The sequence below is a fragment of the Oryx dammah genome, unplaced genomic scaffold, assembly GCF_014754425.2.
Source record: "Oryx dammah isolate SB20612 unplaced genomic scaffold, SCBI_Odam_1.1 HiC_scaffold_1, whole genome shotgun sequence".
Classification (NCBI taxonomy): domain Eukaryota; kingdom Metazoa; phylum Chordata; class Mammalia; order Artiodactyla; family Bovidae; genus Oryx; species Oryx dammah.
Genome location: NW_024070185.1, coordinates 1,072,948 through 1,086,443, shown reverse-complemented (window position 1 = coordinate 1,086,443; position 13,496 = coordinate 1,072,948). Strand labels below are relative to the sequence as shown.

At 49.7% G+C, this 13,496-nt stretch overlaps 1 protein-coding gene across 4 annotated transcripts in view; it reads right to left on the bottom strand.

The window, feature by feature from the left end:
• Positions 1 to 13,496, bottom strand: part of PALLD (palladin, cytoskeletal associated protein) — a 73,161-nt gene that overhangs the window by 15,115 nt on the left and 44,550 nt on the right. For 3 of the 4 annotated variants that reach the window (XM_040228243.1, XM_040228093.1, XM_040228332.1), the window contains 5 exons: positions 9,990 to 10,125; positions 6,938 to 7,036; positions 6,123 to 6,173; positions 4,671 to 4,892; positions 1,694 to 1,843 (listed from right to left, as the gene is read on the bottom strand). In XM_040228243.1, coding sequence (XP_040084177.1) covers positions 1,694 to 1,843; positions 4,671 to 4,892; positions 6,123 to 6,173; positions 6,938 to 7,036; positions 9,990 to 10,125 — 658 coding nt within the window. The remainder of the gene's footprint in view (positions 1 to 1,693; positions 1,844 to 4,670; positions 4,893 to 6,122; positions 6,174 to 6,937; positions 7,037 to 9,989; positions 10,126 to 13,496) is intronic. The other variant, XM_040228174.1, reaches the window with a different exon arrangement.

The following is a 13,496-nucleotide window of genomic DNA, read 5'->3' as shown; positions in this document are numbered from 1 at the left end:
ATAGTTCAAAACATGCAGCAGGCAAAACGCCCGGACACGAAGAGCAGAACCCCCGTAGTGGTGACTGTGGAAGGAACACAGTGAAACTCTAGCTCCATCACCTACCCCAGACTTCTCAGGGCACAAGAGGAAGAAAGAACCCAACATGAAGGAAAACCCTGGGTTTTGTTGAGTTCTCCACTACTTTTTTAAGAGGAAGAAAACAGAAGATGGGAATCGGTTAGTAATAGTCAAGGAAGCATACTAAAAATACAATTAAAAAAAGGTGCCACTTTGATTCCCTCAAATACACCAACATGAGCACCAACAAGCATTCAAGCGTAATTGTTTAGTAAAGGTCATGATTGGGACTGTTCTTCAGAGGCCATGTATTCTCTGATTGAAATATCAGAGCCTCAAGAAGGTGCATGAACTTGGAAACTGTTCCTGGTCAGTAAGGAGTCGGCTGTCCCAGATCACACCCTGGTTGCAGTGAAATCTGTGGGACCTCAGTTCCGTCTAATTTTAACACCGCTGCAGTAAGGTGTTTTTAAGTGACAATGTAACCTTAGGACAGGACAGAGCTGTTGGCCACACTGTACGCACTTGCGGAAGTGCGCCAGCACTGCTAAGAGTACCTGTATGTCTACTAACACTTGGTGTTTCTTTCAAAAGAAACAATGAAATACAGAATGATACAAACAGGTCAGAGATTTTTTAAAAAGGATGACTTGTGAGCTACCTCCATCAGTTACATAATAAAACTGTCAGCTTTCTTGTTTAAAAGAGTGTGTTATTTACAGGCTTCCTTGATAGCTCAGTTGGTAAAGAATCGGCATGCAATGCAGGTAGACCCTGGCTTGATCCCTGGGTTGGGAAGAGCCCCTGGAGAAGGGAAAGGCTACCCACTCCAGTATTTTGGCCTGGAGAATTCCATGGACTGTATAGTCCATGGGGTCGCAAAGAGTTGGACATGGCTGACTATGTGCTTTCTGTAGACTTTGTAAAGTACCCTGTCAAGTGTTTAAGGCACAAAACCACTTCTTACACGTCTGTGGATCCAGTACAGTTCCTAAAATATACAAGATATTCTATAAAAAAGAATTTGCAGGCTTGAATTGGAACCTGGTAGCCAGTAGCTGCCTACTAAATTCTAAGTAGTCAATTAATTTTTTGACCCTAAATCTAAAGGCCAATACAAGAGAAAAACCAAAATCCTGAGTGCTCTATTTATATTCTATCAAAAGTATAATTTGTCTACACGTGTAGGTTATTTAAATTCCACTGAATTAAGTGTGTGTGTATTTCTTCTAAATATTTAATTTCTGAGTCTTCCTCTCATATCTTACACATACCCCTCACTCTCCTCTCCTGGGAATGTTGCTCTACATGGAATCACACGGTTTGTGCATCTATTTACTGGCTCATCTTCTGTCTCAGCACCTCGTCCTCCCGAGAACGGCAGCCCCAGCCCCCAGGAGAGGTGTGCACAGCAGTCTCTCGACACTGTTTGTGGAAATAAATGGTGCACATCTGTGCATCACGCACACAAACGTCTAATGGAGTACACAAACACTCAGGAAAGGAAACCTCTCTGCTGGGAAACCAAGCTGGACAGAGGACGTGGGGGACCGGTGCCCCATCAGCCGAGCCGCCTCTCCGCCCGGGGACCGCACCGGTGCAGAGCAGAGCCAAGGCCACCCACGCGTCCCACCTGAGGGTTTGCGGCCATGACTGTGTAATTGCCGTCGTCCTCCAGCGTGGAGGCTGCGGTGTGCAGGGAGCAGGTCCCACTGGGGTCGCTGCGGATGCTGTAGTGATCGTTCTTGGGGGAGATCTGCTTTCCATCCTTAAACCAGTAAATCTGTGGGAGGAGGCAGAGAGAAGGTGAGGCCTGTGTGTGTACGGTGGGTGGGGGGCTGCTCTGAGCTCCTGTGACAGAACAGGACACCTGGGCAGGATCTTGACTTCCAAGGGACAAGGGGAGACAGCAAACAGGCTAGTTCTAGTCTAGCTTCAGAAATTACACGTTCTCTTTCTTTCTAGAAGATGTATAGGGATTTCCCTGGTGGTCCAGTGGCCAAGACTCCTCGCTCCTAGTGCAGGAGGCCCAGGTTCAATCCTTGGTCATGGAACTAGATTCCACTTGCCCCAGCTAAGATCACAGATCCTGCATGCTGCAATTAAGACATGGTGCTGCCAAATAATAAAGTAAGAAAAACGTATATTTTAAATAATAAATTAAAATAATATTAAAATAAGATATATTAATATTATTAATAAAATAATATATATAATATAAGAGATACATAAGTGGCATTTACATTCATCCATTATTTACATGGAAGACAGTGATGACTTCTCAGCTGGCATCAGAGTTTTCTTTTTGCTTCTGTTTTCAATGTCCTAAGTGAACATGTATTACTTGCAAAGGTAAAAGCATTATCTCAAGATGAAAAAAACCTGACCCTAAAGTCCAGTCAATTCGTCTGTGTCAGACAAACAGAACAGGGTGAGAGGGCGGGGTGCGGGGCGCAGGTGGGGGGACCAGGGTTGAAGGTTACAGTCCACCAGCTCTCCCCACTATGTTAAACACAGCAGTATTTAAACATATACTAATTTTCAAATAATAGTTGGAGTGATAGAAAATTGTGAAAAATACAATGGAAGTACATCTTGATTAGACAGATATGTTCTAGATGGCCAAACCATCTCTTCTCCAGATCTGTCCTCCCCTCTCTCACCTTTAAGCAAGATCTCAGGTCAATCAGCTTCTCATGGTTTGGTGGTTATATCTGAGCTGGTCATGAACTTCACAGCAGAGGAGAGGCCGCAGTGATGTTCACAGAGCCGCAGCCCCCAAAACAGCCAGTACACTGTGTCAGCCGGAGGAAACGACATCCTCGCTTTTTAAGCAGGATGCGGTCACCTCTGTTCCCTGCAGCCCAGGGCGCTCCTAACTGATTCCCAGCAGAGGAAACCTACTTCAGAGCCTGCCGTAAAATGAACTTCCTCCTGCATGTACATCGCTTGGCAAGTTGAGACCACAGCTGGCCTTTCACTGCTACTCCTGTCAAAGCCTTTGAATCTGAAAAACCGTTCTTAAACCTTCCATGTCTAAGACAGGAAAAGGCTAGAAACAGACAACATGAAATAAGTAAGTGCACCAACAATGAGGGTCTGAGAGCTGTAGCTCTTCCCTCCCTAGTTTCTATGGAAACTATGTTAGCAATATTACCAGTCTCCAGAACCTAAAAGTTCATCATGGAAACAGACTAGCAACTTTCAGCTCTAAAAGCTAAGTGATATAATGGCTGACACTTCATTTTTATCATGCTCTTACTGGTTGGATTACTTCCCGGAACAAAGAAGCTCTGATCAGTATATAATTTCTCCCTTTCACATTCTTGCTGCTATGCCAGTTCTTTAGAATTCTTTTTCTCCTTTAATCCTATTTTTCACCTGTATTATACTTAGTAGACAACTTTCAAATGAGAATTAAGAGACATATTGTGCTGAGCTGCTCAGTCATGTCTGACTATTCTCGACTCCATGGACTGCAGTCTGCCAGGCTACAATGTCCATGGGGATTCTCCAGGCAAAAGTACCGGAGTGGGCTGCCATGCCCTCCTCCAGGGGAGCTTCCCGACCCAGGGACTGAACCCAGGTCTCCTGCATTGTAGGTGGATTCTTTACCATCTGAGCCACCAGGGAAGCCCAAACTAAGAGACAGCACCAACATTCTACCAAGACTGCTCTGAGAGGAAAACAGTGTGAACTAGAACTTTGCTTCCGTCTTCTCATGTTTCAAGGGAACAAGCCTGTCGAGGGCAGAATATCCTGGGAGAGTGTCAAGGTGGAGCTTCCGCTTCTCACTGGGCCTCTCTTACTGTCTTCTCTCCAGTCCTAGGGAAAAGTGCAGTCCTGTGTGCTATTCCGTGGGGCTGTGAGCAGTGATCCTAATCTCTGTCTAAAGAGAGGGCCACCCGCCACCCGGTGTCCCCGTGTGCCTGGCCGGGCCAGCCCCAGCTGTGGTACTCCCGCCCCCGCCGCCTCTGTATCCACAGGAGGCCTTGGCTTTGTGGATTAAACATACGATTCCCATCAGTAGTGGCAGCTTCGCTCCTCTGTACAGTACAGAGCACAGGCGGGGTTCAAGTTCAGGCCTGGCCGCCACAGCCCTCTGGCCTTGGGAAAGCTCGTCAACCTGCCGGAGCTGAGCCTGACACCTGCACCTGGAGTGTCACAACAGTGACTCCATGTGAGAGAGCGGGGAGGGCGTGAGGCGCGCCTTGCCAGTTCTGTCCTAGTCTATCTGTCCTGTCCTCTTAGACCCCATTCTATCCTCCCCTATTCTGTTCAATCCTGCCCTAGTCTAGGGGCTGCCCTGGTGGCTCAGATGGTAAAGACTCTGCCTGCAATGCAGGAGATGTGGGTTCAGTCCCTGGGTGGGGACGATCCCCTGGAGGAGGGCATGGTAAGCCACTCCAGTATTCCTGCCTGGAGAATCCCATGGACAGAGGAGCCTGGCAGGCTACAGTCCCTGGGGTCACAAACAGTAGGACACGACTGAGGGACTGACACATTCAGTTTCAATTCTGGCACCTGTCTGCCTACCACACACCCTGCAGGCTGGAAGCCAGATCCATGCTCAGGACACGCAGCTCTGAAGACGCTGTGTCTCCACTCACCTTGGGCTTTGGGTCGCCGGCCACTCTGCACGTGAACGTCGCAGGCATACCCTCAAAGATCTTGTAGTGCTTCAGCTTCACCTCAAAGAAGGGGGCCGCTCCGCTCTCCACAGACGTGTCCTCGCAGGGTGCCTCGTCCCCTGACTCCTCCACGGGGGACCGCTCCAGCCGGTACTCGATTTCACTGATGAGCCTCTGCTCACAGCTGGAGACCTTGTACTCCTGAGGCAGACGGAGGGGCTGCATCACCGACTGGGCCCCTCGTGCCACACACTGCCCCATCAGACTCAGCCCCTCTCCGGTCAGGCTCCCGGAGGACAGCGATGTGTTTACTACACAACTCAACAAGTCTGCACCCCAGTTCCTCCCACATGAAACAAAGAGTGCCTGGAAGGACGTGTGCTATTTCAAACCACCCTCAAGTCCTGTCAACCGAAAAACACCACAGCCACACACCTGGGAGAATGAGTTTCTCTTCTTTCTTAGAATAGGGAGAAGGAAAAAAAAAAAGGCAACAGTTCCTCCTAAACTGCTCATAAAAGTTAAGCACTGACGCCACGCTGACCAGGCCCTGTCTGAGGGTGGGCGCCTCCCAGATGGGCAGCTGAGGCTCACTTGGCCTTTTCTCCAGCAGTGATGGAGAAATGGTACCTTACTCCCTTCTCCTGACAATCCTCCCCACTCAGCTTCCGACTTTCCCTCAGCTCCCCAGCTCTGGGCAGCCATTCTCCACCCTCTTTAAAAGAAAAAGAGGTCTGACAGTCCAAATATGTGGTTAAAAAAATAGGCATCAAGTGCCCGCCAGCATCCTCTGGTAATGAAGGGGTACCAAGAGACCGCTTGCTCATGAAGTACAGAAAAGAAAAGGCAGCCCATTATGAGACACTCTCTATTTAATATTAAATGAAAGGTTGTCTCAAACAAGGTTTTCTCTTAAAGTTACTCAATCTTTAAAAAACAGTCTGGCATGGGGTTTCCCTGGTGCCCAGTGGTTAAGACTTGGCACTATCAGTGGAGGGGGCAGGGTTCGAGCTAAGATGTCACACGCCACATGGCATGCCCCAAAGCCCAAAAAAGTCTGCTGGCTTGAAGGAAGAAATTCAGCAGAACGAATACAACTGCAGGAGATACACAAGTTGCTTTGTCTAATTATTATCAAATTAATCAGTTTAAGAATTAGCTCTTTTTTCTCCTAGAAAACTTTTAACAAATGAGAAACTTCTCACAATTTAAAATTCAGAGTATTCATAAAGGACAGAATAAAATTCAAGTCTGTACATAAACGGCGTGACAAATCACACTGCAGTAACTGTGCCTCTGATACTGAATGAAGACAGACATGGTGAGTGTATCGGTCACTAACGTGTGGCAGGAAGCGCAGACGCGCAAGCACGAGGGAGAACAGAGGAAGCGGACACAGAAGGACTGGGGGAGAAGAGAGGTGAAGGCGACCTTTTGACCGTCCAGAGGGCTCTCTACAGAAGCACGAGATGGCCAGGGGTCCTGAAAGAGCAGAAAAGGAGTAGAGAAGCCCAGTAAGAGAAGCGGCAAGAATCCAGCCAGGTTTCTAGCTTTAAGGGAAACTCTGGTGGGAGCAATATTTAACACAGAAAAACTTTCAGATTTTGAAGGCTGATCCATTTCTCAATAGACAGGAGAAAGAGTTTACTTGATCCTTTAAACTTGTGTTCTGAAGCTTTCTTTTATCTTGGAACTACTCAGTATATAGGGAGACTCCAAACAGAACCACTGGAGATGATAAACAGCTCACAGCAAATCCATGAAGGATTCTGGTGTTAGCAGGGGACAAAGCAGATTCCCTGCTCATTAGCAATTTTTAACTATATTTGTGAAGAAAAACATTCTTTTGTGTACATACTTCAGATATGTAGTACATCCAGATACTTCACCTGGATGAGATATTAAGAACGTAATTGAAAATGGTCACGAGTGATTTCACACAATTTCAGTGAATATATGTTCCTCCACACAAGCCTGTTTTGCATTACAGCACAGGACAGGGAAATCAGAGAGATACTTAAAGGAAGAGAAACTAATGGATAAGACAAAAAGGACAGGTGTCGTCGACGGAAATAACTCCATCACCCCCTCAACACAGGGCATGCTCACTAGCTGCTGGTCAGAGGCAGCCTGCGACCCACCCTTGGTTCTGCACAGAGCTGGCCCCAGGACTGGGTCCCTAGGGAGGCTGGGGGTGGCAGGCGGAGAACACTCTGCTCTCCCGGGAAGCCGGGAGGATCGCATACCTGGTTGGCCGCCTCCTCCTCTGGCTCCTGGACGTTGAAGACAGTCGCACTGTCGGCACCCAGCAGCCGCCGAGCCATCCTTTCTTCATAGGTCAACCTCTAAGCAAAGAAGCCACACGAGTCAGAAAAATCTCACTGCTGCAGCGCCTTGAGAACACGAATGCAAAGAACGAACTGTGAAAACGAATACGTTTTCTGGGTCTGTGGTTCTCTGTGACCGCTCCTCTCCACCTCCGGACGCCTGTGCAGACAGGAGCCCTCTGCTGCCTGCGTTCACCTGCTCCCACTGCCCCTCCAGTCCTGACCCCATGCTGAGAGTCAGGGTGACCCATCCCAAGAGCAGACTGAAAGTGAGCACGGCGAGCAACAGGGCAGAAGTCCCCTAAAAGCGTGTCACGTATTTATGCCTAATGATAAATATGAAGACAAAGACCTTTACATAGGAAGATGTTTTCTACAGGACGTGTACGGTCATAGCTATCGCAGGCTTCAGAACAGCTCCGAGCCTGGGGAGGGAATCCGAGGCTCGTGGGCCGTGCTGCTTCGAGAGCTCTTCTCTGGGGCCAGGCACGGGGGTGACGCAGGCAAACACAGGAAGTCGTGGAGGCTGGCTGCACACGCTGACCTAGCAGAGGGGCTGGAAGCAGCCTGCTGACCTGACACCCATGGCCTCGAGCCTAAGGGGAGACTGCTCCCAGCGAAGGTGGTGAGGCTCCTGCATTCAGCGACCAGGGCTTTGGGCTGAACACAAACCAAACGGCCCACTCGCGTTTGGTCTGATGGGTGCCCTTGAGTGCTGGCTCCAAAACGATCATCAGCCCGTTCATTGGGGCATTTTAAAAACAAGCTTTGGATTCAAAATAGAGAATAATTAATAACGCAAAATAAAATTTAAAAAAACGTGTAAGTTATTTCAGATGACCTTCCAAACTTCTGAATCTAGACACAGACTCTCCTAGAAACTCTCTAATCAGGAAAATATGCTGGGTAAACCGCTGCTTTCCAGTAATTGCTGGTCTTAGTCCCAGCGGAAACCGGAAAGAGAGCAGGGCACATGCCAAATGGCAGACAGACCTGAAGTTCCGATGGCCTTGTTTTGGGAAAAAGGGGCTGAGGATGAGGAGAGGTGGAGACAGGCATCTGTGGCTCAGAGCGCCTCGTCCACATGCTGCTGTTTAATTTTCTCACATGCGTTAAAAAATAATGGGTTCAGTTTTCAGACACAGTTTTCAATACCTTTTTAAACGCCTGCTCTCATAAAAAGCCTTCCTAATATTTGGGGATGGCGGCCTAGCGCCACCCCATTCCTCTGGAGTGGAAGCATCACTCGATATTCAGGCCCGCGTCAGACACACTTGCCACCACCAGAGTCACTCACTGCTGTGTTTCGGAACCACTTGCTGCGCCGTGTGAATGTAAAAAGTCATATACGAAGACGCCAGAAATGCGGACAGAGTCACGTGCAGCGTCAGGAAAAAGCTGTTTGACGGTCACATTTTCTAAGAACAGAAACCTTACTTGTCCTTTTAAAATTCTCAAATGTGGAAATGTACGGAAAATACTGGAAATGTCGTTCACTGCTGAACATATACAAATAATGTATACTTCTATGCAAAAGAGATATGACATATATATAACAAATATAAATACATGTAGTGTAATAATACTAGCTTATAGAAATCTTTTAAACCAAGAGTTATTAGTTCATTAGGAATATTTAAACAAACAAAAAGTCCTTGAAAAAAGCCTTTACCTGGCTTGAGAAAGATCCCATAAGTCTTTGTTTTAATTTTTCAAAGGCTCTGGTTGACAGAGCCAGGGAAAACTTCCAGAATGTGTTCATTTGCACATGTAACCATTTGTTTCAGGGGGAAGATACTTCCCCCGTGTGAAAATCTCAGTGAGGTGAGTAACGTGGGGTCTTTTTAGCATGTCAGTCTTCCTCAGCCCCAGATCAGTACCCAGCCCCCTCCTCTGGGCCCCAGCCTCCCAACCGAAGCAGTCTGTGCTCACATCTTTATCTATCCGGGCGAGATAACCGCAGCTCCTAGAAAACAGAGTCAGCCACGCAGGCTTTCCCCTCTGGAGAAGGTGCTCAGGGAGACTTTACACAAGAGGCCCCTCTCTGCTTCTGCTGAAGAGCCAGGCCAATGCCCCTGGTAAAGCACACAGGTCACTGGCCACCCCCTCCAAGAAATCTCATTTCCTAGACTCGTTTGCCTATGCCCTTCAGGAACTCGGACGTGATGAGGGGCAGTGAGCCCAGAAAACAAACAAGCCAACACCTGACAAGGAAGCACTGTGGAGGCGGCGCCTGTGTGGACTGTCTCCTCGTCTGTCTACAACCTGCAGCCTCGGAACAGCGAGCACTCCCTTCCAGAACTGAGCTGAGCTGCCCCGACAGACCAGGGCAAGCGTGGTAACGGAACCCGCACCTGGCCAGTCTAGACCAGATCAGCATGGTCTCCTAAGGTGTGCGGCCTTCTCTGCAGAAGCAGGGCAGGGCAGGGCACAGGGCCCAGAACTGAGTTCCCGTCCACCGCCTCTGGGCAGAGACAGACCTTGGGCACAGCCCCCAGCCCTACCCTCCTGCGGGACTGGTTCCCTCTCTCTGCCTCCCACCCAAGGACTCACCAGGCTCGACCCTGCTTCGCTTCCAAGCAGGAGAAGCTCGGGTGAGACTGGGGCGGTGTGACTGTAGACTGGCCCTTTTCTCTGTAGTGTCGGAGGTCCTCGGTGAGCTGTGGCCTCAGCATTCCCGCCCCCTCTACCTCCAAGCTGCTGTATTCCCCCCAGCCCCCAGGAATGGTTCATGGAAGGAGGCAGCAAAGCCTCCCCCATGCTCTCCCTTCCACAAGCAAACGTCAACCCGGAGAGGTGCATGGGGGTTGGGGAGGGGCTACACCAGCTGTGAGGAGGGTGCTCCGCCGAAAACCAGGCGTGAGGGTGAGGCTCCAGCCCTGAGGCTGCTGAGGACGGAACTCGCTGGCTCCAGGGACTGCCCCTACCGCCGGCCCCTGCTCATCATGTCCCCCCCCCTACCGCCCCCTACCGGCTGCCCGTTGTTCAGCAGGTCCTCCTTGAAGCGCAGCTTGCGTTCCAGGTCCTGGATAACGGCGTCCTTGGAGCCCTGGATCTCCTCGTCAGAGGCCATCCTGGCAGGCCTGCTGGCCTTCTTGGGAAGCCCCCTGCAGGAGAACACACAGTGGAGGCAGGGTCAGGGTTTGGTCCGGCAGGCACACCCAGCCCAGTGCTCGGGGCTGTCCACCCTGGGCCCACGCCCCTCCTGCTGGGTGTGGACCAGTGTGACAGACACAACCACTGGCACACACTGGCGTGTCACGGGGCGAGATGAGCACCGAGGTAGAAGAGGCAGCAGCAACATGTGGCACCATCTGTATGCAGACCTGGGTTTCTGCCATGTCAGGTTGTGACTTTGGGCATCAATCTTGACTAATCATTGAAAGGACTGATGCTGAAGCTGGAGAATAATCTAAATCATAGAACACACCTTGTGGCAGGAATTCTAGGTGGGACAGGAATGAAGAGGAAGCAGGAATGGATGCAGGCCGGGAGGGGATGGAGGAGGGATGAATGGAAGAGGACCCCAGGATGCTGTGTGGAACTCTGGGAGCCGGCCAGCACCCCTGCCGACCCGCTGGTTGGGGCCTTGCTCCATTCCGGGCACCAGAGCAGACTGTGCAGCAGCCTCATGCCACTCTTCTTGCGAAAATTAGCTCCTGCAGTGGCGGTAGGGAGGTGGTGCTGCCAGGCGACAGGAGGGGAGGGTCCAGGTGGAGCTGAGCTGGGAGGACGGCATCACGGAGGGGCAGCAAGAGCCAGCCCGGGGCGTCGGCGGGGCACCCTCTCCGTTAACAGGGCATCTCTTTTTCTGACAGCATCTCGTTTGGACTAATGACTAACGTGATTCAGCAAACACTAAGAAATTATGTTAAAACCTGAGCACAGAGTAAGGCTGAGGCTCTAAGGTCAGGGAGAAAGCAGGGTGCAGCATCTGCCCCCAGCGTGGCACCCGCCGACTTCCGAGGAGCAGAGAGGCACTCCTCAGGAATAAAAATGTGTCTGCTGACAGATATGCTTTCCCTTCACAATAGTTTGTACAATTAAAAATTAAGACAGCTCTTCAAAGTAAACTGTTACCTAAGCCAGCACTCTTCACCGCGCCCGGGAGCCAGTGACAGCCCCGCCTGCCTGGGGTGCTGACCTGCCGTGCACACGGTCCTGCCCCGCGTGCGCCAGCGAAAGCACGACCCCCGGCCCCGGTGAACAGTGCTCGCGTGCTTGGGGTAGGAGCTGCCTGCACTAGAGACACTCCGCTGACTGGACAAGTGTCTGTAGCCAGCTTTGGGAAGGGCGGTGACCCCACGGCCTCAGGAAGGAAAGTAGGGAGGGACTGGATCCACAGAAATCCCCTAAACCCTGACCCCCATCAAGGCCGCGGGCTGTGGGGAGGCCGTCCAGCCTCCCTGCCTCTGTGGTCCGTCGCTGCTCCTGTCCTCTGCCCGGCCCTCCGTTGCCCAGACATAAGACGCAAAACCACATCTCCACAGACTGTTTAGAAGCTACTCTTTTACAGATGAGAACAAGACGATGCTAAACGCAAACAACGAAACAGCCATTAGTGCAACTGATGATTAAGAAAATAGAGATATCTGATTTGCTGTACGGCTCAGGAAACTCCAACAGGGGCTCTGTATCAACCTAGAAGGGTAGGGTGGGGTGGGAGATGAGAGGGAGGTTCAAAAGGGAGGGGATATATGTATACTTATGGCTTATTCATGTTCAGGTTTGAGAGAAAACAACAAAATTCTGTAAAGCAATTATCCTTCAGTTAAAGAAAAAAAAGACAGGCAACTGCCAGGTGGAGACCTCAGTACCTGGGAGGGGCTTGTGCCAGCGCTCAGAAGTCACAGCCACTGTCTGTGTTCACAATGGCCTGACAGAGCACACGGGCAGCAGGGGAGATTCTTCTCACACCTAAATGAGGGCTGATGTCACTCCTGGAGGGGTAACCCCCGCCAGGGCTCAGCAGGAATGAACGCCCATTTTTCAGAGGGAAGACTGCGAGAGTAATCAATGCCAACATGAGTGGCATACCAAGCCTGGCATCCAAAACTGCCCGCCAGGAATTCTATGGTCTATGCCCTCTGGTTCCAAGGGGGTACAGGTGTGACCATTCTGCCTGTCTGGCTTTGAATAGTGTTAGCTCCTGCATCCCCAGGGCCTGCTCTGTGTCTTGGTCAAGAAAACTTACTCCTGCCTCTCGTGGCTATGCAGGAAAACTGCACAAGTCACAAAACGAGGATTGGGATGGACATGTACATACGGCCATGCAAAATGGATGCCATATAAAATGGATAACCAACAAGGACCTACTGGATAGCACAGGGGACTCTGCTCAATGTTACATGGCAGCCTGGATGAGAGGAGAGTTTGGGAGAGACTGGATACATGCATATGTATGGCTGAGTCCCTTTGCTGTCCATCTGAAATTCTCACAACATTGTTAATTGGCTGTGCTCCAATATAAAGGAAAAGTTAAAAGCAACACCAAAAAAATAAAATAGAGATATCTGAAATTTGCATTTCAGATTTTGGTATCAGATAGGCAAAGAAGCACAACAAAAAACCAACCAAACTAATGGATTGCTACTTCACCGAGTCACTTGTAATCAGTCTACTTACAGGCACTTGATGCATATGGCAAAGCTGTCCAACCAAACAACAGGTAAGAGAGCCTGAGTCTGTTGTTACAATCCACAAGTGCCCCACGAAACACAGACAAGTAACTGAAGAGTCAACCGACCAGGGTTGGGCAGCTCCTACAAATTCAAGGATGCCAACCGGTCATGGCAGCCCTGAAAGGGACTCTCAGTCTTGGGCAAATCGGAATGGATTTATTTGAGTTATTATGATGGCTACAAAGTTTCTTTTTCATTTTTAATTCAGAATGCAAACCAGTGATCCCACAATTTTGCAGAGGAAAAAATGTTCCAAAGGTCACATGTATCAAACCAAAAGAAGAATTCTTTAAGTGTGTGTGATTTTGCAACAGGAAATTTTTTTGCGGACAAAAGGGTGACCACACAACTTTGGCTTCTAGGCTGGCACAGAGCTGGAGGCCTGGGGTCACCATTGAATGTGGTGTCAGAGGGCCCACCTCCCTTGGGTACAGCTTCCCACAGCCATAAAATTGGAGTGATGTCCCCACTAGCTCTGAAGAAATGGCAGGAGCTGCTGGTCTCCTCTCTGGTAATAATTATAAACTACCATGACTCCATATGAGTGACCATGACAGATACTGCTAAGAGGTGAGTACTTCTGTCACTTGAGATGAGCCCTTAAAACTGCTGAATACAAGGGAGTTTCAAAGTCGGAGACCAGAATAAGCTACTGTTCCTGCCTAAGATGGTAAAAGGTGTGACACTGTCCCCTTGTCCAGGGTGGTGGTGGACTCATCTTTCATCAAATTCCAACTGACACTCAGAAGGAATCAGTGTGAAATAGAAATAGTAGGTTCCAATTTTTACTTTGAATT